Source organism: Bos javanicus, chromosome 11 (assembly GCF_032452875.1).
Source record: "Bos javanicus breed banteng chromosome 11, ARS-OSU_banteng_1.0, whole genome shotgun sequence".
Lineage (NCBI taxonomy): Eukaryota > Metazoa > Chordata > Mammalia > Artiodactyla > Bovidae > Bos > Bos javanicus.
Window position 1 is genome coordinate 104,085,289 of NC_083878.1, and position 20,889 is coordinate 104,106,177.

At 60.7% G+C, this 20,889-nt stretch overlaps 2 protein-coding genes across 4 annotated transcripts in view; both read left to right on the plus strand.

The window, feature by feature from the left end:
* Positions 1-11,177, plus strand: part of ADAMTS13 (ADAM metallopeptidase with thrombospondin type 1 motif 13) — a 33,611-nt gene extending 22,434 nt beyond the window's left edge. Inside the window, exons 20-30 of the mRNA XM_061434121.1 lie at positions 367-544; positions 1,146-1,266; positions 2,687-2,816; positions 2,932-3,111; positions 3,839-4,021; positions 6,064-6,268; positions 7,011-7,317; positions 7,805-7,951; positions 8,285-8,461; positions 9,981-10,165; positions 10,758-11,177. Of these exons, the coding sequence (XP_061290105.1) occupies positions 367-544; positions 1,146-1,266; positions 2,687-2,816; positions 2,932-3,111; positions 3,839-4,021; positions 6,064-6,268; positions 7,011-7,317; positions 7,805-7,951; positions 8,285-8,461; positions 9,981-10,165; positions 10,758-10,922 (1,978 nt within the window). The 3' untranslated portion in view covers positions 10,923-11,177. The remainder of the gene's footprint in view (positions 1-366; positions 545-1,145; positions 1,267-2,686; positions 2,817-2,931; positions 3,112-3,838; positions 4,022-6,063; positions 6,269-7,010; positions 7,318-7,804; positions 7,952-8,284; positions 8,462-9,980; positions 10,166-10,757) is intronic.
* Positions 11,178-11,825: 648 nt separating this feature from the next.
* On the plus strand, positions 11,826-20,851 carry CACFD1 (calcium channel flower domain containing 1). 3 transcript variants are annotated; one of them, XM_061434125.1, is made up of 5 exons: positions 11,832-12,004; positions 15,158-15,230; positions 15,778-15,903; positions 18,636-18,743; positions 19,277-20,851. In XM_061434125.1, exons 1-5 carry the CDS (start codon positions 11,884-11,886, stop codon positions 19,365-19,367), a joined length of 519 nt encoding a protein of 172 aa, XP_061290109.1. In that variant the 5' UTR covers positions 11,832-11,883; the 3' UTR covers positions 19,368-20,851. The 3 variants fall into 3 exon arrangements, with proteins under 3 accessions (XP_061290110.1, XP_061290109.1, XP_061290111.1); XM_061434127.1 differs by lacking the exon at positions 11,832-12,004 and adding an exon at positions 12,281-14,818; XM_061434126.1 differs by lacking the exon at positions 15,778-15,903 and having other exon boundaries at positions 11,826-12,004.
* Positions 20,852-20,889: the final 38 nt, after the last annotated feature.

The following is a 20,889-nucleotide window of genomic DNA, read 5'->3' on the forward strand; positions in this document are numbered from 1 at the left end:
GGCCGGCGTAGGAGGTGCATTTGCTGCCCCTGAGCTGGCGAGCTGCCTGCATCTGGCACGTGCCTCCCAGCACCGCTGGGTCTAGGTCGCACGGAGCCACGCTCTTCTCTGGTTGGGGACCCGCCTTTGCCTCTGGAAGGCGGGAGGGTCAGGGCTGGTCTCTGCACCCTGGGTGCCAAGTGGAGGCCCGCAGCTGTTCAGCCAGGCTTCAGGGAAAGGCTCCTGGCCTTGCCTCTTTGTGGGGGACCCTCTGTGGGCTCTTGGAGACTGGGGAGCAGGTTCACCGCCTCTCTATGCCAGGACCTGGATTGCACGACCGCCCGAAGGCAGAGGCAGAGCCTGACGGCTGTCGTGTCCTGTCCTCAGGGAAACAGACGCGTGCTCGTCGGCCTGTGGCGCAGACCCGGCCGTGCAGAACACGACGTGTGTGCCGGGGTCAGATGGCACGGGGCTGTTGGTGACTGCTGGGCCCTGCTCTGCAGACGAGAAGCCGCCTGCCCCGGAGCCCTGTGTCGAGGCGACATGTCCTCCCGGCTGGGACCAGGTGAGCGTCCTGGGAGAAGGGGGAGCTCTGGTTACACTGGCCTCCTGGCCAGAGCTGGAAGACCTCCCTTGTGCAGGGCTGCTGTCCCCGGGAGGCCCCTGGGCAGAGGGCAGACTTCGATGCAGAGCTCAGGGTGCTGGGACGCCCCCTCCCCACTGGCGAGCAGCCTGAAGCGTCCAGAGCCTGATAAGATGGTGGCACTTTGCTGCCAGGCTCCCACCGGCGTCCATGGGCTCAAGCTGGGAGGCGTTGCTTTCAGACAAGCATGCCAGCCAGTGCCCCCGACTTCCCTGGGCTGTGGCAGTGGGGAGGGGACTTCAGGGCCAGGCGTGCCTGCTGATCTGGCTCCCAAGGCCCAGCACTGCCTGCCCCACGGTGACTGCTCAGGCTGGTGTAGAGGCCAGTGTGGGGCATGAAGTCACTGCCGGAGCCAGGAAGCCAGCTTCCCGGGAAAGCAGCCGTGGGAGGGTGGCCTTTGGGTGCTGGTGACCACTTCCTTTCTCTCCTGAAGGGGTGTGCTGGGTGGGAGTGGAGGGCCAGGTGCCCGGGGGTCTGGAGGTGGGAGGCCCAGACCCACCAGCTCGGTGCCTGGCCCCTGCAGCTGGACGTCCGGCCCCCGGGGCGGGAGGCTGCGTCCCCAGCGGGCAGCCCCGGGCTGGAGGCACTTGCCGCGCACGTGTGGACACCCCTGGCGGGGCCCTGCTCTGTCTCCTGTGGTCAAGGTGAGGCCCCGGTGCTCCTGAGGGTCGGCTAACTCGAGAATAGTGTTTGAGGTGGCATACACAAGGACATGACGTTATAAGCAAGGAGACTGGGGCCAGCCAAGCACAGCAACCATGCGAACGTGCTTGTTGATTGGCTGGAAGGTAGGAAGTGATCATAAAACCCAGCCGTGCTGGGACCCAGGAGCGTATTCTTCAGGTCTAAGGAAGGCCCCAAACTTAGCTCTGAGCTTTCTGGTGGCCAATCCAGAGAAGCAAAAATTAATGTTAAGATACAGAGTGTTTTAAACTAAAAACCCTGGGAATGCCCTGGTGGGCCAGTGGGTAGGACTCACTGCTGTGGCCCAAGTTCAACCCCTGGTCAGGGAACTAAGATCCTGCAAGCTGCGAGGCAAGGCTGAAAATAACTAACTAACCTAAAACCCTAATCACTTGTTCAGCTAAACCCCAGCGTACTTAGAATTGAGGCCAGAGATTTCTTTTGTGGATACTCCTAAAGGAGAGATTCAAGGACACGGCCCTAATAACATCTTGGCGGTAGACACAGTAAGGGGTTTTAATGTAGCAACTCTTACAATGCCCCTCAATAAAAAGATCAGCCACCATTTCTGAGTGCCTACTATGTGCCAAGCACTTTCTGTGTGTGCGTGCATGCTCATTCGCTCCGTCATGTCCAACCCTTTGTGACCCCATGGACTGTAGCCCACCAGGCTCCTCTGTCCATGGAATTTCCCAGGTTAAGAATCCTGGAGTGGGTTAGCATTTCCTTCTCCCTGGGATCTTCCTGACCCAGGGAACGAACCCGTGTCTCTTGTGACTCCTGCATTGGCAGGCAGATTCTTTACCACTGAGCCACCTGGGAAGCCCATCAAGCACTGTCTAGTCTCCTGGAAAAATCTTGATAAATATCCCTCCACATCAGGCACCATTAGATGAAAAAACTGAGCCTCAGAGAGGTTAAGTCACTTGTCCAAGGTCACACAGCTGGTAGGTGGCAGAAAGTGAAAGTCGCTCAGTCGTGTCTGACTCTTTGCGACCCCATGGACTATACAGTCCATGGAATTCTCTAGGCAGAATACTGGAGTGGGTAGCCTTTCCCTTCTCCAGGGGACCTTCCCAACCCAGGGATAGAACCCCGGTCTCCCGCATCGCAGGCGGATTCTTTACCAGCTGAACCACGAGGGAAGCCCAAGAACACTGGAGTGGGTAGCCTATCCCTTCTCCAGGGGATCTTCCCAATGCAGGGATAGAACCGGGATCTCCTGCATTGCAGGCAGATTCTTTACCAACTGAGCTCTGAGGGAAGCCGGGACTCAAATCCAGGGAGGCCTCATCTGCTAGAGCTGTCCAGAGATTGGGGCTCCCATGGTCCTCGCTGACCCCCTTCTCGGGGTGCGGGGTTCCTCCTTCCTCCCCGCAGGCCTGGTGGAACTGCGTTTTGTGTGCGTGGACACTGCCCTCAGGACACCCGTCCGGGAAGAGCTGTGTGACCTGGCAAGCAAGCCCGGGAGCCGGCGGGAGGCCTGCCAGGCTGCCCCGTGCCCGGCCAGGTGAGTCTGAGGGAGGGAGGCCGTGCAGAGCTGCAGCAGTCTGGGTGCCCCTGGGAGGAAGGCGCTCCACCCTGGCTGCGGCTCCCTACGGAACACTGGCCTTCCCTCCCTGCAGGTGGGAGACCCGAGCCTTGGCACCATGCCCGGTGACCTGTGGAGGCGGGCAGGTGCCACTGGCTGTTCGCTGTGTGAGGATGGACCAAGGCCGCCTCGTCTCCCTGCCTCACTCCAAGTGCTGGCCCATGCCCCGGCCTAGGCCCCTGGAGGACTGCAGCCCGGAGCCCTGCCCTGCCAGGTGGGCCCCTCCCTAAGGAGGCAGGTGGTCCTAGGCGAGCATCCTTGCAGGGTGGCATCATCACCTCCCATTAGCTCCTAAGTCTTGGCATCCTCACCCGCAGGAGTGGGTCATACTGGTGCACAGAAGACTGGGGGGTAGGGCGTTTATCACACAGGGTTTGGAATGCTGTGGGCACATGCGGTTGGTGGCTCATTTTTCATCAGTTGCTCTTTACTGGGCACCTACTGTGCCCAGCTGCTGTGCTGTCACAAGGGGACCCTACCGCTAATAAGACAGAGGCATCCCTCTCATGGAGCAGACGCTGGGGGCTGGGGGGGGGGGGACGCATGACAAAGAAGATTGATGTATGTGTGTATATGTATAATTTGATGGACGGTGTTGGTGTGATGTGGAAACACAGCGGGAAAGAAGGTTGGGAGTCCTGGCGGGGTGGGCCCGGGTGACGGTGGGTGTGGGATTCCTATTGGAGACCGATGTCTCTGCAGGGCCCCTTGGGTGCCCTGCCCCTTCCCCCATTGCTTTTCTGGACACGTCAGCCTTCAACTTCCCCTTCTGCAAAGTGGGGTCTTCTGAATGTTCTCTGTCCACTGCGCTGAGCCTCCCAGGGGAGACGTAAAAGTGACTCCCCGGAAAGAGAACCTTTTCCAGGCCCTTTCCGGTCTGGGGTGGACGTGAGGGGAAGCCGGGCTCCCCCGGGGCGCCCCCTGACTCCCGTTTGCCCCAGGTGGCGGTACAAGCTGGCCGCTTGCAGCCTGAGCTGTGGGGGAGGGGTGGCGCAGAGGATCCTGTACTGTGCCCGGGCCCACGGCGAGGACACGGACGAGGAGATCCTGCCGGACACCCAGTGCCAGGGGCTGCCCCGCCCGGAGCAACAGGAGGCCTGCAGCCCGGAGCCCTGCCCGCCCAGGTCAGCAGCCCCAGCGTGGGCAGTAGGCAGCCTGAGTGCCTGGCGTGTGCTGATGTGGGGCTGGGCCCATGGGGGTAACAGGGCGTCGTGGGGGCAACGGAAACAGGACCCCCACCTTCCTCCTGGCAGGCTGCACCTGGTGCCATTCTGGCAAACTCAGTCGCTGTCAGCTCTAATGGGGGTGGGGCTGGGGGCTTCCCAGTGGAGGAGGCAGCATCTGAGCGGAGCCCGAGGGCGGTCCACCTGGGGCTCAGCACTGCTGAAGCCACGGTGACAGCGCAGGTCCCTCCAGGGGGGTCCAGAGATGGATGGGAGCCCGATGGGGAAGCTCCCAGTGCTCCTGCGGCTTCCTCTTTGTATTTTGCACTTTAAATAACACAGTGCTCCTCTGTGTCACTCAAACATCCAGAAAAGAGTGTAAGTCACCCACATCCTACCACCAGGCTTCACGGATGCTTCTGTATCTCTGTTTCCTCTGTCTCCTTCATTTTAAAGAAGTACGCCACCACAGGACGACTTCACTTACATTGAAACCTTTAAACTCATCTGTGATTTATTTGGGGGTCTGTTGCAAAGTAGGGGGCTTCCAGGGGGTGCTAGTGGTAAAGAGCCCGCCTGCCAATGCAGAAGACATAAGAGACTCAGGTTCGACCCCTGGGCTGGGAAGATCTCCTGGAGGAGGGCATGGCAACCCATTCCAGTATTCTTACCTGGAGAATCCCATGGACAGAGGAACTTGGAGGGCGACAGTCTATAGGGTCACAAAGAGTCGGACACGACTGAAGCAACTCAGCACGCGTGCAAAGTAGGGGAGCAAGCTGTTTCTCCACATCACCAGCTCGCGGCAGCGCTGGCTGCACCCCCCGCCCCTGCCACGCGCCCCCTGTATTGCACCTCACTTCTCCTGTGTGTCGGATCTGTGTGGGGCTTCCTACCAGGCTCTGTTGGCTTATTCCCCCACCTACCGCCACCCCCAAGTCAAACTGTTTTAATCGCTGTAACTTTATGATCCATTTGCTATCCACACCCGTGTCCCTTGATTTCCTTGCTCACGCTAAAACGCGCACTCCATTTATTTTTGCGCATCATATTTGAGATGATCTGGGATTTCTCAAATGGGCATTTCGTGCACACAGGAGCTCTGCTTACCCCTGGAAGGTCCCTGTGGCCACCCTGGCCTCCCTTGATGTTCTGGAACATTCCAGGGGATGCTTGTGCGCCTGCCTTCCCACTGCTCTTGTATGTGTCTCCTCAGAAATCCCTCCCCAGGCTCTGCTCAAAGTGCCATCACAGGGAGGCAGGGGGTCCCCCCGGGACACCGTCACAACGCGGGTGGGCGTGGGGCGTGCTGCTGCTGGCATATGGTGGGTGGAGGCCGGGGGTGCCCCTAAACACACCCTCCACCGTTCAGATGGCCCCACGACAAAGACCCATCCGGCCCCAAGCGGCACGAGGCGGAGACCTGTGTGTGCTCCGAGGCGCGTGGGGAGGACTTGGTCTGGTTCCCGGCCGTATCTTGGCATCTAGAACAGCACCAAGCCCACAGAAGGCATGCAATCGGGAGGCGGCATCTCGGGTCTCAGGGCCGGGGCAGCCTAGTGTGGTGATAAGGACTCCAGGCCCCAGGGCAGCCTGCCTGGCTTCAGCCTCGGCTCTGAAATGCACCAGTCGTCATCATTTACTGAAAGATGATAAACCACCATGGTCAGGAGTGAATGATGGGGACGGAGATCAGCTGTCCATCATCCCAGGGCACCACTGCCCTGGCCCTGTTCTTGACCCAGCCAGCAGCTGGTGCCACGGGTGTTCTGTGACAAAGGGGACGGAAGGGGGGACCTTCTTAAGGAAACAGAGCTCTCTTTCCTGCAGAGCCTCCCCCATGCCACTCAGCCCGGTGATCAGCCAGGAGGGGCCCAGGGGCTGTGTTGCTGGACGCCCCCAGGGCCTCGGAACTGGTCCTGGCTGGCCGTCCGAGGAGCCCCCCTGGGCAGTGCCACCTCTGGGGGAGCCGAGCCCCTCTCTGGGGTCTTCTCTTGCTGCAGGTGGAAAGTCACGTCCCTCGGCCCGTGCTCGGCCAGCTGTGGGCTAGGCACGGCCACACGCTCGCTGGCCTGTGTGCGGCTGGACCATGGCCAGGACACAGAGGTGGACGGGGCAGCCTGCGCAGGTCTTGTGCGGCCACAGGCCAGCATCCCTTGCATCGTCGCTGACTGTGCCTACCGGTGGCACGTCAGCGCCTGGACACAGGTAAGCGCTGCAGCTGGGGCCGGCTGGCCAGTGTGTCAGCCGAGGGTCCTCACGCATGGGGACGTGGGCAGGGGGTCGTGATCCCCTGAAAGGAGGGGGAGAGCCAGGCCTGTTAGGGCACCCAGGGACGGAAGACCTAGAGGTGTCAGGGGACAGGTAGGCCTTCAGAGGCCCCAAGGTCTGGAGACGCTTGAAGATGAAGGGCTGATAACTCCCGGAAGGTGAGCAGCTGCCATCCCACGCCCAGCACCTTGCAAGGCCCTGGAGAGATGAAGGTAGACAGGGCTGGGTCCCTCCCCCTGGAGGGGCTCGCTCACAGCACGGAGGGAAGAAGAGGCGGAGCACATGGCCGCCAGCGTCAGGAGGAGCCTGGGCATCCGGGGTGGAGAGATGATCGCTTGGAAGGGGCGGTGCGGGGCGGGAAGGCAGGGCGGACACTGCACTGAGTGAGTGACGGATGGCGGAAGGAGGAAGCCACAGGTCCTCACTCTGCGGCCTGGAGGCAGCGAGGCCTGGAGGGCCACAGTGAGAGACCCGGGTTTGAATCCATGCTCCTCCTCCCTCTGTGACCCTTGAAGGGTGACTTCTCTGAGCCTCAGTCTTCTCATCTGGAGAATGGGCACGTATGCTCGCCTCCTGCGTTGGGCAGAGATTATATCAGATCCTGCCTGGCCACTGGTCAACCACTGTGCTTGTCTTGCCCTGGCAGGGTCAGCCTCACTCTGTCCCTCTTCCCTGGCAGTGCTCCGTCTCCTGTGGGGAGGGCATCCAGCATCGGCACGACGCCTGCCTAGGACCTGGGGCCCAGGTGCCTGTGCCCGCCGACTTCTGCCAGCACCTGCCCAAGCCGGTGACCGTGCGGGGCTGCCAGGCTGGGCCCTGCGTGGGGCAGGGGATGGCCAGCCCGGCGCCCCGTGAGGAAGCCACTGCTCCAGGCCAGACCACAGCTGCCACAGCTGCGTCCCCGGAGTGGCCCCAGCCCCACACCCGCCTCCTCTCCCCAGCTCAAGGACGCCTGCCCGGGCCCCAGGAAAGCCCAGTGGAGACCAGTTAGTTTCATTCCTTCTTTCTGTGTGGTGGGGCTGCAGGAGGGGGGGCAAAGGCATCTTCACCGGGGAGAGTAAGACCGAGCTCCTCATGGGGACCTCCCAGAGAAGGGGGTGGACCTGTGACTGCAGCACTCTGGACACTGGGCTGAGCACGGCTGAACTGGAGGGGTGGGCTTGGGAGGCTGGGCCCTCTGCCTCACTGGGAAAGTGCAAGCTCACTTTTACTACCATCGGGGAGAAGAACCCGAAGGTTGAGAAGAGTCAGAAGTCCTGCCCGTGTGACCCACTGGCGCATCAGGCATGGCTCTGTGCCTGGGGTGGTGATGCGCTGACCCACGCAGTGCCCTGCTCACCCGAGAAGGCTTCCGGTGGGGCCTGGGAGGACATGAGCCACCCCAGCTCCCAGGCTCCTCCCCTGGCCCTGCCCCGCGGGGGACGCGCCGCCTGGGAGCGCTGCTCACCCGCCATCCTGCTGCTTGCTTGCTAGGTGTCTGTGGCCGGCAGCACCTTGGGCCAACGGGAATCATCGACATGCGAGGCACGGCGCGGCCAGACTGTGCGGTGGCCATCGGGCGGCCCCTGGGTGAAGTGGTGACTCTCCGGTTTCTGGAGGGTTCTCTCAACTGCAGTGCTGGTATGTCTGGGGCCACGGGAGCAGCTGTTGCCAGTGCCAGGGTCTGGGGGTGCCAGTGAGGGTAACTCGAGGGTGCCCCATGCCTGGGAGCATGCTCCAAGTGCCTCCCCATGTGTAATCACTACAGCCAGCTGAGGACTGGGGTGTGGCTGTCCCCATTTCACAGATGAGGAAACTGAGGCTAGAAGAGATTAATTTACACATGGAGTTCCTTAGTGTTGCATGGCCAGTAAGTGGGAGAGTCGGGACCTGAACTCAGCTGAGTCTGCCCCAGGCCACTGGGCTGCCGCTGGACTGGGGATGCTGGGTCCTCACTGCACTGCCCCTTCCCAGGGGAGATGCTGCTGCTTTGGGGCAGGCTCGTGTGGAGGAAGATGTGCGGGAAGCCGACCGGCATGGCTTTCAGCTCCCAAGCCAACACGCTGCTGGTGAGGCAGCGTCTTGTGCGGCCCGGAGGCGGAGTGCTGCTGCGGTATTCAAGCCAGCCTGCCCTGGGAGCCTTCCACCGAGGTACGGCGAGGCAGTGGAGCCTCCCCACCCGCCCAGAACCTGCCAGCGGGGCCAGTGCTGATGGGCTGGTGGGCCAGGCAGACAGAGGACTGAGCCATTGCTGTTCAGTTGCTCCATTGTGCCCCACTCTCTGAGACCCCGGGGGCTGCAGCACGCCAGGCTTCCTCATCCTTCACTGTTTCCCTGAGTTCGCTCAAAACCCATGTCCACTGAGTCAGTGATGCCATCCAACCATCCATCCTCTGTCACCCCCTTCTCCTCCTGCCCTCAATCTTGCCCAGCATCAGGGTCTTTTCCAGTGAGTCTGCTCTTCGCATCAGGTGGCCAGAGTATTGGAGCTTCAGCTTCAGTATCAGTCCTTCCAATGAATATTCAGGGTTGATTTCCTTCAGGATTCACTGGTTTGATCTCCTTGCAGTCCAAGGGACTCTCAAGAGTCTTCTCCAACACCACAGTTCAAAAGCATCAATTCTTCGGTGCTCAGCTTTCTTCACAGTCCAACTCTCACATCCATACATGACCACTGGAAAAACTGTGGCCTTGACTAGACGGACCTTTGTTGGCAAAGTAATTAGCTGACTGCGAATGAAATGCATGGCCTTCCTGGACCCCCTGACACCCCACCCCTGCACGTGTGGCCAGGATGGGGTCCCGAGCTGTGTGGCCTCCCTTCCTCTTGGGGCCCCATGGCACAAGGGCGCACACCCTCCCTCAGGCCACCATGGCCCCACACCCTGGCCTGGCACTCAGGTCCTTCAGGATCCTTTAAGGGCCTTCTGCAAGCTGCCTTGCCCAGCCCCCCTGAGTGCACTGTCCTCTTGGCTCATCCTCTGCAGAGCAGGGTGTGTGTGCACACGCACCTCATGTGCAGGACAGTGGCCGGGAGCCCTGCAAGCCTGGGGCCCCAGCACACCCGTGGATAGCCCTCTGGCTTGCTTTGGGGGTCTTGCCCTCTTTCTGCATCCCAAGCTGCTGGAAGGTGGCTTCCCCCGGGGTTCCAGGCACTTCTGGGCCCCCCAGACCTCAGGTGGGAAGTGGGATCCTGGGACCCTTCTTCCTTGGCCCCTCAGCATGGAGCACAGGCCCTGGCTGCTGGCCTGGTCATCACTCCTCACTTCCCAGGCTCCCCACGCACAGGCACCTACCTCGGGAGAGACTCAGGAGGGCTGCCCCCGGGCCGGGTTTGGTGTGAAGCTCTTTTGCACGTGTGGCTTCCCTGAGGTATCTTAAAAAGTCTGCCCTGCCCAGTGTGTGCTGCTGTTCCCTTCACTTTACAGAAGGAACTGAAGCCCGGAGCATTTAAAGCCTTCATTAGGGTCACCCAGCCAGGAAGTGGTAGAGGTGGGGTTCAGTGGGGACTTCTGCCGGGGGGCCCTGATCCTGACCGTGGTGCCTCACCGATCCCCACTGCTGCCTGGCCGTAAGCTGTCCTGGCCTCTGGCAGGAGCAACCATCCCTGGGGCATCCTCTGTGTGTGAGATGGTCCTCTCCCAGTTTGTCCACCTGCTCTCCCCTGCAGGATGTGACATGCAGCTCTTCGGACCCCGGGGCGAAATCTCGAGCCCATCGATGAGTCCAGGTGGGAGGAACGTGGGGGGCTGTCGCATCTTCATCGACGTGGCCCCGTGGGCCCGGATTGCCATCCATGCCCTGACCGTGGACAGCGGCACCAGAGCCGAGGGAACTGATGCCAGTTACATCTTGGTGAGGCTGCTGGGATGGGGACAGGAAGGGGCTGACTTCTGCTATTATTCTGGACAGCCGTCCCTGGGGACAGGGGGCAGGGACTGGACTGGGCCACTGAGTCTACTTCAGACCAAAATCCTCAAAATCAATGAATGAATGGGAGATAAGTTTCTTCCATTTATTCACCAACAAATGTTTCTTGAGCTCCCTACAAGAATGAAATACAGAACTGGCTGATGTAGGCAGCCGGTTCACCCAGGACTGAAGCATAATTTTAGCGCATCAGATAATTTTACTGGAAGAGTAGGCCAAGCCCTCCCTCGATGAGCTTTGGTGTGTTCTGGGCGAACTGGCCTCTGTAAGGTATCAGCTCCCTGCAGGAGGCTGTCTGGCCTCTGTACAAATCTGGGCTCAGATCCCAGCTCTGGCATTCTGGCTGTGTGTCCTTGAGGAAGGAGTGCAGCTTCTCTGAGCCTCAGTTGCTCAGGTAGAATAACAGCGTCTTTGTGATGGGCTGTTGTGTGACCTGGGTGTACGATACTTTACACATAAAATGTTTATGCTAATTATTATTTGTGGTCGGTCCTTTGGGCTGCCTCTTTTCTCCCAGATCCGGGACATCCACAGCCTGAGGACAACAGCATTTCGTGGGCAGAAGACGCTCTACTGGGAGTCAGAGGGCAGCCAGGCAGAGATGGAGTTTAGCCAGGGCTTCCTGGAAGCACACGCCAGCCTTCGGGGCCAGTACTGGACCCTCCACACGAGAGCTGGTTAGCCAGCCGATCCCCTGCCTCAGCTTCCTCTCCAAGCGCATCCTTAAGCTGCCCAGTGGACACAGTGGAATGCCTCCTCCCAGTCCCGGTAGGGAAAGGAAGGTGCCTGACATTTATGAACACCTGGCAGGTGTCCGTCCAGCCCTGGTGAGCTGACTCTGGTGTCTGAGTGCCTCCTCCAACAGACAGAACACTAGAGGGTGGGAGGCGGGACTCTCCCAGCCCTCGGATACCAATAAATTGAGCGTTCCGGCTGAGTGGCGTTTTCTTTATCCAAAGTGTCCGAACACGGCTTGAAAACCCAGCCCACCGCACGACGGGGATTCCCTGGCCGCAGTCGGGCTCCACATCCACACCCGATTCCAGAAAACCCCTGGCCACTGCTAGCGGACGTCCGTCTACCCAAGGAGGGAGGCTGGAGTACAGAGGCCCTGATGACCGCGCTCCTGTCGCTTCCCTGCGACGCCCCGCCCCTTTGCTAGTCTGGGTGGGAGGCTAGTCTGGGTGGGAAGGCAGACCGTCGGAGAGTTCGGCGGGGCCGGGCCCGGCCCTGTGCTAGTACATTAATAAGCCCGGGCCTCTCGAGCGCACCTCGCCGCGGCCCCGCCCCCTACGCTAATAAACGCGAGGCCCCCGGGCTCTCCAGCGGGTCCCGCCCCGTATGCTAATAACACGAAGCCCCGCCTCTATGCTAATAAGCACGAGGCCCCCGGGCGCTCTCCGTCCAGGTATCCGAGAGCTAAAGACGCCCCCACGCTAAAGACACGACGCACCGCCCCTATGCTAATAAGCCCGGGCCTCTCAGGCGCCCTCCCTCCGCTCGGCCCCGCCAGCCCCTTCCACGCCAGCCCCGCCCCCTATGCTAATAAGCAGCCGCCTCTCCCACAAGGCCGCGCGCCGGGACGACACGGCCGGCTCCGCGGCCCTTTGTGCGCGCGGCGGGCAGCGCCGGACGGCGGCACCATGAGCGGCGCGGGCGGGGCGGCGGTGGCGCCCGGGAGCTCGGCGCAGCCCGCGCAGGAGGAGGGCATGACGTGGTGGTACCGCTGGCTGTGTCGCCTGTCGGGGGTGTTAGGGGCAGTCTGTGAGTACTCGGCCCGGCCCCGCGCCCCCCACCCCGCGTGCCCCCGGGAAGGGACCCGCTCGGGATGCAGTCTGCTGGATGCACTGGGCGCGCGGGAAGCGGGCGCTTCTGTGGTTGCCATGGTTACCGGCTGGCGGCCGGGACTCCAGGCGCGTTCCGCCGCGGGGGAGGTGGAGCGTGACCGCCCGGGGAGCCGCGGGCCCGACGTGGCCTCACTGCCGCTCCCCCTTCCCCCCGACGCGCCTGGCCGGAGGGCAGCCCCGCCTGCTGACTCTGCTGCGCGTGCGGACTGCGACCTCCTTATCCTCCGGCGAAGGTTGTTTACACGTGGGGCGGGTGCAGGTCTGGCCAGGTTTCCCAAGGGGCAGGTGGTGTCAGGGAGCAGGTGATCCCCGAGGAAGGGAGGTGGCCCCTCCTCTGGGTCCTCGGGGTCCATCTGGAGACGGTGCGCTTCCTCTGATGTCAGCTCTGCCTCCGGCTGTCAACTCAGCCGCAGCAGCGCCTCGCATCCTCCTGTTCCCGGGACGCAGGCTCGTCCTGGACACACCCCCAACCTCAAGTTTTCCGGGAAGCCAGGCTCTTTTAGCACAATCACCCTCAAAAGATCAGGTGTAGGAAGGCGGATCTGCTACTCAGTGAAAGAAAGATCTGGAGGTCTTCCGAGGCAAGCGTCAGTCTAGCTGAATGGTGCTGCTACCCACAACCTTGAGAATTACTGGACTCAGGCGGGCACAGCCCGAGGTCTTAAAAAGGGAGTGTCTGTCTGTCCAGGCATTCTCAGGATTTGAACAGTGACTGCCTGGCACAGAGGGCCGGGGCCAGGCAGACCCTGATCAGATATGCCAGAAGGAGCACCTCTTTAGGGGCCCTCCCAGGTGGGTGGAGGCCAGAAGAAAGCCAGGAGTGCAGGTTAGGAGTGTGCTACTCTGGCAGGGTGTGCCCCTGTCCAGAGGCCAGAGTGGGACAGGCCCTCTGCCAGTCACCAAAGGGCCTCTGAGTCTCTGTCACTGCTATTCAGAGGAAGCATGCTTTTGACTTTGTAGGAGAGACTGGTCGGGTCTTAGATATGATCCTTCAGAGTCTGAGTAGCTGTTTCCCTGGCAGATCAGTGAGGCTGCTGTGGGACTGACATTGATGAGGCATGGGCAGGGGAGTGAAGGGCCTGACTGTGTCCTGTGGGCCATCACCCTCCTCCCTCTGTCTTGGGGTCCTCAGCCCTGCCGGTGGTGGGGGTTTAGTCACTAAGTCTTGTCCAACTCTTGCGACCCTATGGACTGTGGACTGTAGCCTGCCAGGCTCCTCTGTCCATGGGATTCTCCAGGCAAGAATACTGGAGTGGGCTGCCATTTCCTTCTCCAGGGGATCTTTCCGACCCAGGAATCGAACCCGGGTCTCCTCATCGCAGGCAGGTGCTTTACCAGCTGAGCCATGAGGCTGAGTCCCTTGTTAACTCTGGCATCCCAGCCAGCTCTGTGCTTTTGAAGCGGGATACCTGGGCCGCTGCAGGAGTTCATAGTGTTGGGGTACTGACCCATGAAGATGAAGAGAGACCTGTGGCTTCACCCTGAAATGTCACTTTCACCTGCAGATTTGGGAACGTGATTGTCATGTGGATTCCCAACAGCATGTAACACAGGGTCGATTGCAAAGCACATAGGAGTTTTAGAGATGAGACTAGAGTTCAGATAGAGCTCCTGCTTCTGTCTGGTCGCTGTGCGGGAGCACCACCTTCCTCAGGTAGGGGGCCTTGGAGAGGCATTTCCTCGGGGTCTTGATTGTCATCTGGAGAAGACAGGCTGGCCCTGGACACCCCCCTCACTTGGGACAAGCATTGGAGGCCCCTGAGGGGACATCTTCCAGCCCTTGATGGTTAAAGGGCTCCTGGCTGGAGCCTGCTTGTCTGGGTTGAAACCTGGTCCTCCTGGAAGGTTGGCTGTTGGTAGACACTGGGGTGGAGGTGGAAGGCAGGACGTATGGGCCTCTGTCAGGCGAGACGGGCACAGCGGACTGTCGGGCAGAAGCAGTGCCATGTCTTGGGCACTCACACCTGTGGCCCTGGGGAGCCTGCTGCCTGATTGAAGGTGACGGTTGGTCCGGGACAGGTGCCACCTTTAGTAGGGCGGAGCGCGTCTGTTGCTGTGGGAGACCTTGGGGGTCACACAGGGCAGGCTCCTTCCTGCACGTGGTTTCGTCTTGCATCGATTGCTGTCTGTGTAGGGTTACACGGGAACACACCAGGAGGGCTCCAGGCCTTCTCAGGGATCAGGTATGGAGGGAGCTGCTGCAAATTTAATGAACTGGTTGCTCATTGTTGCCTTGGGGCGGGGGGGCAGCTTCCTGCCCAGCAACCGGCTTCCTGGCCCTGCCTGGCAGGCTCCCGGAGTTCTTGGTGAAGCGGGCTGGGGCCCTGGGGACGGAGGGAGGCGAGTGCACAGACCCTGCCACGGGAGGCCATCGGGGGCTTGAGCGGGCTCCACGTTTGGGGCCCCAGGGAAGCCACTTTCCCGGGTAGCAGAGGATGCCCCCTCCACACCACAGGCCCTGGGTGTTTCCAGGTGGGTGGGCTGGGCTGCAGGAGAGGAAACGGGCCTGGAAAGGTGAAAAGACCGTACCCAGAGTCACTGGGCTGGGTTGTGGTCAGAGCGGGGATTGTGACCCAGGCTGACCTGATCCCGATTTCTGTTCCAAGAGGGGCATTCCTGTCTGCACCTACACCCAAAGGGCCTCTCTCGCGGCCCACGCCGTGCGTGGTGCCGCCTCCCTGCCCCGAGCCCTTGAGAGACAGTCTGTTTTTGATGCTGCTCACTTTGCAAGGTGGGTGTCGGGACAGCTGGGGCTCAGAGGGTGGGTTCCCCCAGGCCTGGGACAGAGAGAGGGCGGGATGCCCTCACTGAGCCCTCAAGCAAGCCGGCTCCGGGATCCAGCTGCGCCCTGGCCATGGGGTCTGGGCAAGCACTTCACCTGCCTGAGTCTGTCCTCACCGGTCTGTGGAGCCATGTGCTGGCCTCGCTTGGGTCAGCTATCCGAGGGTAGACGTCTGGGTGCTGTGAGGAGAGCCTGGGGCTGAGTCGGAAGGGCTTCTCGCACCGTCTGGAGCTGTCTCCCTGGGTGGCCTCCCCTGGCCGACTCCCGCTCGTGTGTTTCTCTTTCCAGCTTGTGCGATCTCGGGCCTCTTCAACTGTATCACCATCCATCCTCTGAACATCGCGGCCGGCGTGTGGATGGTGTGAGTAAGCGTGCGACGGTCCTGCCTAGGGGGTTGGGGGTGTGTGTAGAGCCTCACCTCCCAGGAGGGCTGAAGGGAGCCCATGGGGGTCGAGTTGGGAGCGCTGGTCTGTGAGGCATGCCGGATGCTGGTGGTGTGCGGGGGGCTCGGGGACCTGGGAGGGGTGTGAGTTGTGCAGAACAGTTCCTGCTCCGAGGCTCGGGGGGTTCTTGGGGCAAACGGGGGCTCTTTCCCTCCAGGCTGGGGCGGGGGGGGATGAAAGGGCCTGGCCCGCTGGAAGGGCCCAGGGTCTGGTCACTGCGACTGGGACCTGGGCTCCTCCATGGGAGCTCCCCGAGGTGGGCCGTGGCAGCCCCCAGCCTTGGCTCTGCCCTGGGCACCCTGCTCCAGCCACCCTGTTCTGGCTTGTCTCGGAGCCTGGTGGGGTGAGCAGCCCAGATAGGGGTTCCTCAAGGCAGCAGCGGGAGGGGTGGCTTCCCGGGGACACAGGCGCGGGGACCCGCCAGCCTGGCCCGGTGTCAGTCTGCTCCTCTCCCCGGCCCTCCAGCATGAACGCCTCTGTCCTGCTGCTGTGCGAGGCGCCCTTCTGCTGCCAGTTCATGGAGTTTGCGAACGTCGTGGCAGCCAAGGCAGACCGGCTGCGCTCCTGGCAGAAGGCCGTCTTCTACTGCGGGTGAGGGGCCGCGGGCCGGGCGTGACTCGGCTCCCCCAGACCCTGCCTCTGCCCCACGCAGCGGTGTTGGCCGGGAGCGGGGAGGGGACGGCTGACCACTCCTGTGTACTCCCCGGGGAGGTTAAACAGGGACGGCCTTTGTGCTGAGTCGCACGATGGACCTGCTGTACCACGTGATCCAGTGGTTCTGCGCCCAGGGCTCTGCCCCCGCCCGCAGCTCCGGGCACACAGGCTTCAGATGCGAGGCCCATGCGCCTTGCAGCATCGAGGGTGATAAGGGAAGGGAGGCTCCCCTGGGCTGTTGGCCCATCCATTTGGAGTTGTTGGGCGGATTCTGGTAGATCCTCGTGTCCCTCTGGAAAGCCTTTCAGGAGAGTGGCCCACCTAGGTGTCCTGACACGGAAGGGGGAAGAACAGGAAATAGGGCCTCCAAACGTGCTTTTCTCGGATTGTCCCACCCCTAGCAACAAGGTCCGCATCCGAGTCCTCGCGTCTGAACCCTGAGGTTGAACTAACTTCAGGATGTGTCTAATGCAGCTTCTAGAATAGCGCCTGGTGTCTGGGAGGCTGTTAAGAGCTCCAGGCAGCAGCAGGAGGAGTGGTTATCTGGATTATCCTTAGGCGTCAACACAGAGGTTTTTATTTCAAAGGTTTCTTCCCTTCCTGGAGGCCAGTGGTTGTGACAGTCTGAGCATGAGACGTGTGTTCGGTTCTAGAGCTGCTTCCCCCGTGTCTGATCACAGAGGAATATGAAATGCATGTCAGCATGTCCTGTGCCTTGATCTTTATTTTTTAAATGTATTTTAAAATGCTAACAGTAACGTATGTTTGTTAAAGATAACCTGGAGAAGAGAAAGTTGTTACTCAAAGCCCCACTGCCTGTTACATTGTGATATGAGTTCTTTCAGTCTGTCTGCAGGCATATTAAAAACCCGCTTCTCACCCAGTTTTAACCATTGCAAGTAAATTTGTGTCCTGGTTTTTCCCCCTTAACATCATGGTACAAATGTTTTCAGTTTTACCACAAAGGCTTCATAAGATGACGGTTAGTGACAGAAATACTTACCCCACGGGCTGTGTCACGCTTTTCTTCGTTTGCCAACTGAAGTACAGGTCAAGCTGCGATGAGCATCTTGGTGCTAAAAATTTCTGTGTTTCTGATGATTTCCTCAGGATCTGTTTCCAGGTGTGGAGTGACTAGGTCAAGGATAATGGTCGTTCAGATGATTCCAATGTGTGGCTAAATTGTTTCCACAATTTGCAAGGGCTCCCTGGGTTTCTTCCTCCTTGTCCCTGGCCCTGGGTGCTGTGCTATTTTCACGTTTCTATCTGTTAGCTAAGAAGTGACGTCTTTTTCTCTACGCTTTTACTAATTGCATTTTCTTCTTTGGTAATCGATGGTCTCGTTTCCTTTTTACCCATTGGCATCATCATGTCTTACTTGGTAAGTTGCATGTGTTTTCTGTATTAAAGATTTCATCATCTTTTATTGTGTTTCCTGTGAATATATTTCCAGCCTGTTGTTTGCCTTTAATTTTGTTTTGACAGAAGATTTTTTTCCCACGGTCTCTTTTTTCCTTCACAGTTCCTATTATTATTACTGGGAAATTTTATAACTCCAGTAAAACCTCATGATCGCACATCCCGCCAGAATGGACATGCAGGTAGAATTCAGTTGGTCGTGCCCAAGAAGAGGGTATACAGTCTTGTCTTCATTGCGTACAGGGTGTGTGTGTTAACCCAGATCACTGACGCTGGTCTGGACGTCCCAACCAGGATCAGGCACTGACCCTGTGGACACGTAAGCCAGAGTGCCCACCTTCCTCCAGGTGGTGCCAGCGGGACCAGACGGAGCGGGGTGATGCCTCACCGGTGATGCGATCCGCGTGCGCCTCACCGCGGGCGAGTCCCATGCAGTTTAACCTTTGGAATCTTCCTTGTTGAGACGTGGCTGATTTTACTGCGCCAGTCAGAGCCTTGGTTTATTTACTGTCTATGCTGTTCCAGGCATCGTGTTAGGTAGTTAACACGCCTTACCTGCTCCATCTCACAACCTCTGAGATTTGATCCCACCTCACCCTAGCAAGATTGAGCCTCAGTTGAATAACTTGTCCTGAGTCACAAGGCCAGCACAGGCCTGAACGGACACCGGAATTTTCTCCTCTTTCTGTCTCTATGCACATTGAAAGCTTGGACCATCTCAGCGCTGTTTCCACCTTTTTGGATCATGGACCCTTTCAAAAATCTTTTTTTTTTTTTAAATAATTTTGCTTGTGTTCTGGTTGTGCCAGGCCCTTGTTGCTTTGTCTAGGCCTTCGCTAGCTGCAGCCTCAGGGGCTGCGCTTCAGTCGCGGTCTGCCGGCTTCTCACTGCAGAGCACGGGCTCTGTGGAGCGAGAGCTCAGTAGCTGTGGCCCACGGGTTTCGTTGCTCAGTGGCACGGGGGATCTTCTTGGATTAGGGATCAAACCTGTGTCTGCTGCATTGGCAGGGGGGTTCTTTACCACTGAGCCACCAGGGAGGTCTCCCCAAAATCCGATGAAAGCTTTGGATTCTCTCCCCAATGCACAGAATTTTGCAGACAGGCTCATGGGCGTTTGAGGATTCTATGAAGCCCGATTGTGAGCCTGTGTCCCAGCTGATGCCGGGGGACCCTTCCTGTGCCCGCTGTGGGGGAAGGGGTCGTGGCCATGGGTGGGCGGGCCTGCCCCGTGACCTCTGCTCCTCCCCCAGGATGGCGGTCGTTCCCATCGTCATCAGCCTGACCCTGACCACACTGCTGGGCAATGCCATCGCCTTCGCCACCGGAGTGCTGTATGGACTATCAGCACTAGGCAAAAAGTGCGTTTACTGGTCCCGGCCCGGCTGCAGTGGGAGTGGGGGTGGTCTCTCCCTTCTGGAGCCTCTCGGGGACGCAGGTCTGGAGTGGCCCTGTTTACCGCCGTCAGTGACCCTCGTCAGTGCCTCTCGGGCATCTGAGCTCTAAGGGGTGGAGGAAGGAGAACTCACGGGACCCCTGGGGCGTAGAGATGGCAGGGACGCAGGGCCACAACTCCTGGAGAGCCTCTGCCTATCAGGCCCGCTCCCAGCTCGGTGTTCTGATGCCCCCCGCCCCCTAGTCCCGCAGAGCCCAGCCTGAGGGTCCCAGTCCTCCTCAGCTCACGTCCCCGGCAGCCCAGGCCACTCTTAGAGGCGACAGGATGGGTCTTTGCCATCCTCAGTGACGGGGTCTCATCTGGGGAAACCAGGGGGTGCGTCAGGCACTAGGCAGGGCCTCCCTGCCCAGGGCCCTAGGCCAGGAATGGGGCAGAGGCCGGGCGGCTGCGTTTCTGGGGTCTGTCCCCCGTCTGGTGCTGACTGCCCTGTCTCCCCAGGGGCGACGCGATCTCCTACGCCAGGATCCAGCAGCAGAGGCAGCAGGTGGACGAGGAGAAGCTCACGGACACCCTGGAGGGGGAGCTGTGAGGGGTCGGGGGCCCTCCTGCCCCCGCTCACCTCCTGGTCTGTGTGAGCGTGTGCTGAGGAGCGTGGACCCTGAGGGGTCTGGGGAGGAGCCGGTGTCTGGTTCTCTTAATCCTGCTCACCTGTCCCCACGCCCGGAGTCCTCCTCTCTCTGCGCCCCTGCACCCCGCCCTTGGCATCACCCTGAGCCAAGTGCCGAGGGGCAGGGTGAGGGCTCGGAGGGCCTCACCAGCAGCAGCAGGGCGAGCAGGGGGAGCCTCGGGATGACCAGCTGCAGGGCTCCGCACAGACACCCTCCTGGCCCCACTGTTCCCAGCTGGCCTGGTTTGGCTGGCCGCAGGCCACGGGGTAGATTTCGAGACCTCGGGTGGCTGGCGGGACCACCCACTGTGACCGGCCAGAGGCCTGGGAGGAGCTGCTCCTGGGGATGTGGGTCCCGTCTCCACGCGCGGGCACATCCGCTCGGGCCTCCTGGCCTCCCAGGCACGAGGGTACCCCGTGAGCTGAGCTGCCTGGGCTGCTTCTGTCCGGCCTCCCACCACCGCCCAGGCCCCGCCAGTCTCCTCCATGGAGCCCAGAGATGCCCCTCCAGTGCACCCGCCGGCAGCCCTGGCAGCCTGACCACCGGCTGGGCGTGCTCTGGCCTCTGGTCGCAGCACCGTGGACGAGCGTGGAAGCAGGTCTCTTCCCTGGGCCTGGCCGGCCGGGCCAGCGTGCGTGGCTCTGGGGCTCTGCCCCTGCTCCTCCCAGGAGCCTGGGGGCCGCTCCCGCCTTCTGGAGCCAGCCCCAGGGCTGCACCCAGTCTTTGCTTCCAGGTGGACCTTCACCTCTGGGGGTTGCTACGGTTGGCGGCTGGGGGGCAGGCCCTGTCCTGGGGATAGCAGCATGCCCCCAGCCCTCTGCTGGGCTGAGCTCTGGGGTGGCAGGGTCTACTGTGCGGCCGGCCCGGCGTGGCACGTGCCTTCAGGGGTCCTCTGGGACCACCTTCCTTAGGCCAGCGCCGGGGTCAAAGGGCTGTGGGCCTCCGCAGGCCGGCCGGGTGTGTGTGTGTGTGCGTGCGTGTGTCTCCTACGTGTGCCGTGGATCAGACTGTCTACCTCCCTGGAGCAGCAAGGGCCCTGCCCACCTCCTGGCTCATCCTTCCCCAGGAAGTGGGGCTCTGGGGTCACTCCTGCCTCTCCTGGGTCTCCCTGCTCATGGGGTCTCCCTGCTCACGGGGTCCTTCCTGCTGATGGGTGTCTCCTTGCTGCAGGAAGGAAGAGCTGGCTGTGTGTGGAGCAGGGTTGTGGCTCTGGCCTGTGAGGAAGCTGGGCGGGTGTTGGGCAGGCCCTCCAGCCCCCGGGTCACAGGCTAGAGTGGGCAGGTCACCCGCCGAGGTGGCCAGGGCTCACCCACCCTGGGGGTCTGGGCTCTGTCCTCCCATGCTCCTTGTCGGCTCTCTGTGTCTGGCTTGCGTTTTGAGCAATAAAGCCTGGTGGTGGTCTGTACGATGCTCCCACGCTCTGCTTGTTAGCTTTTCCCTCTG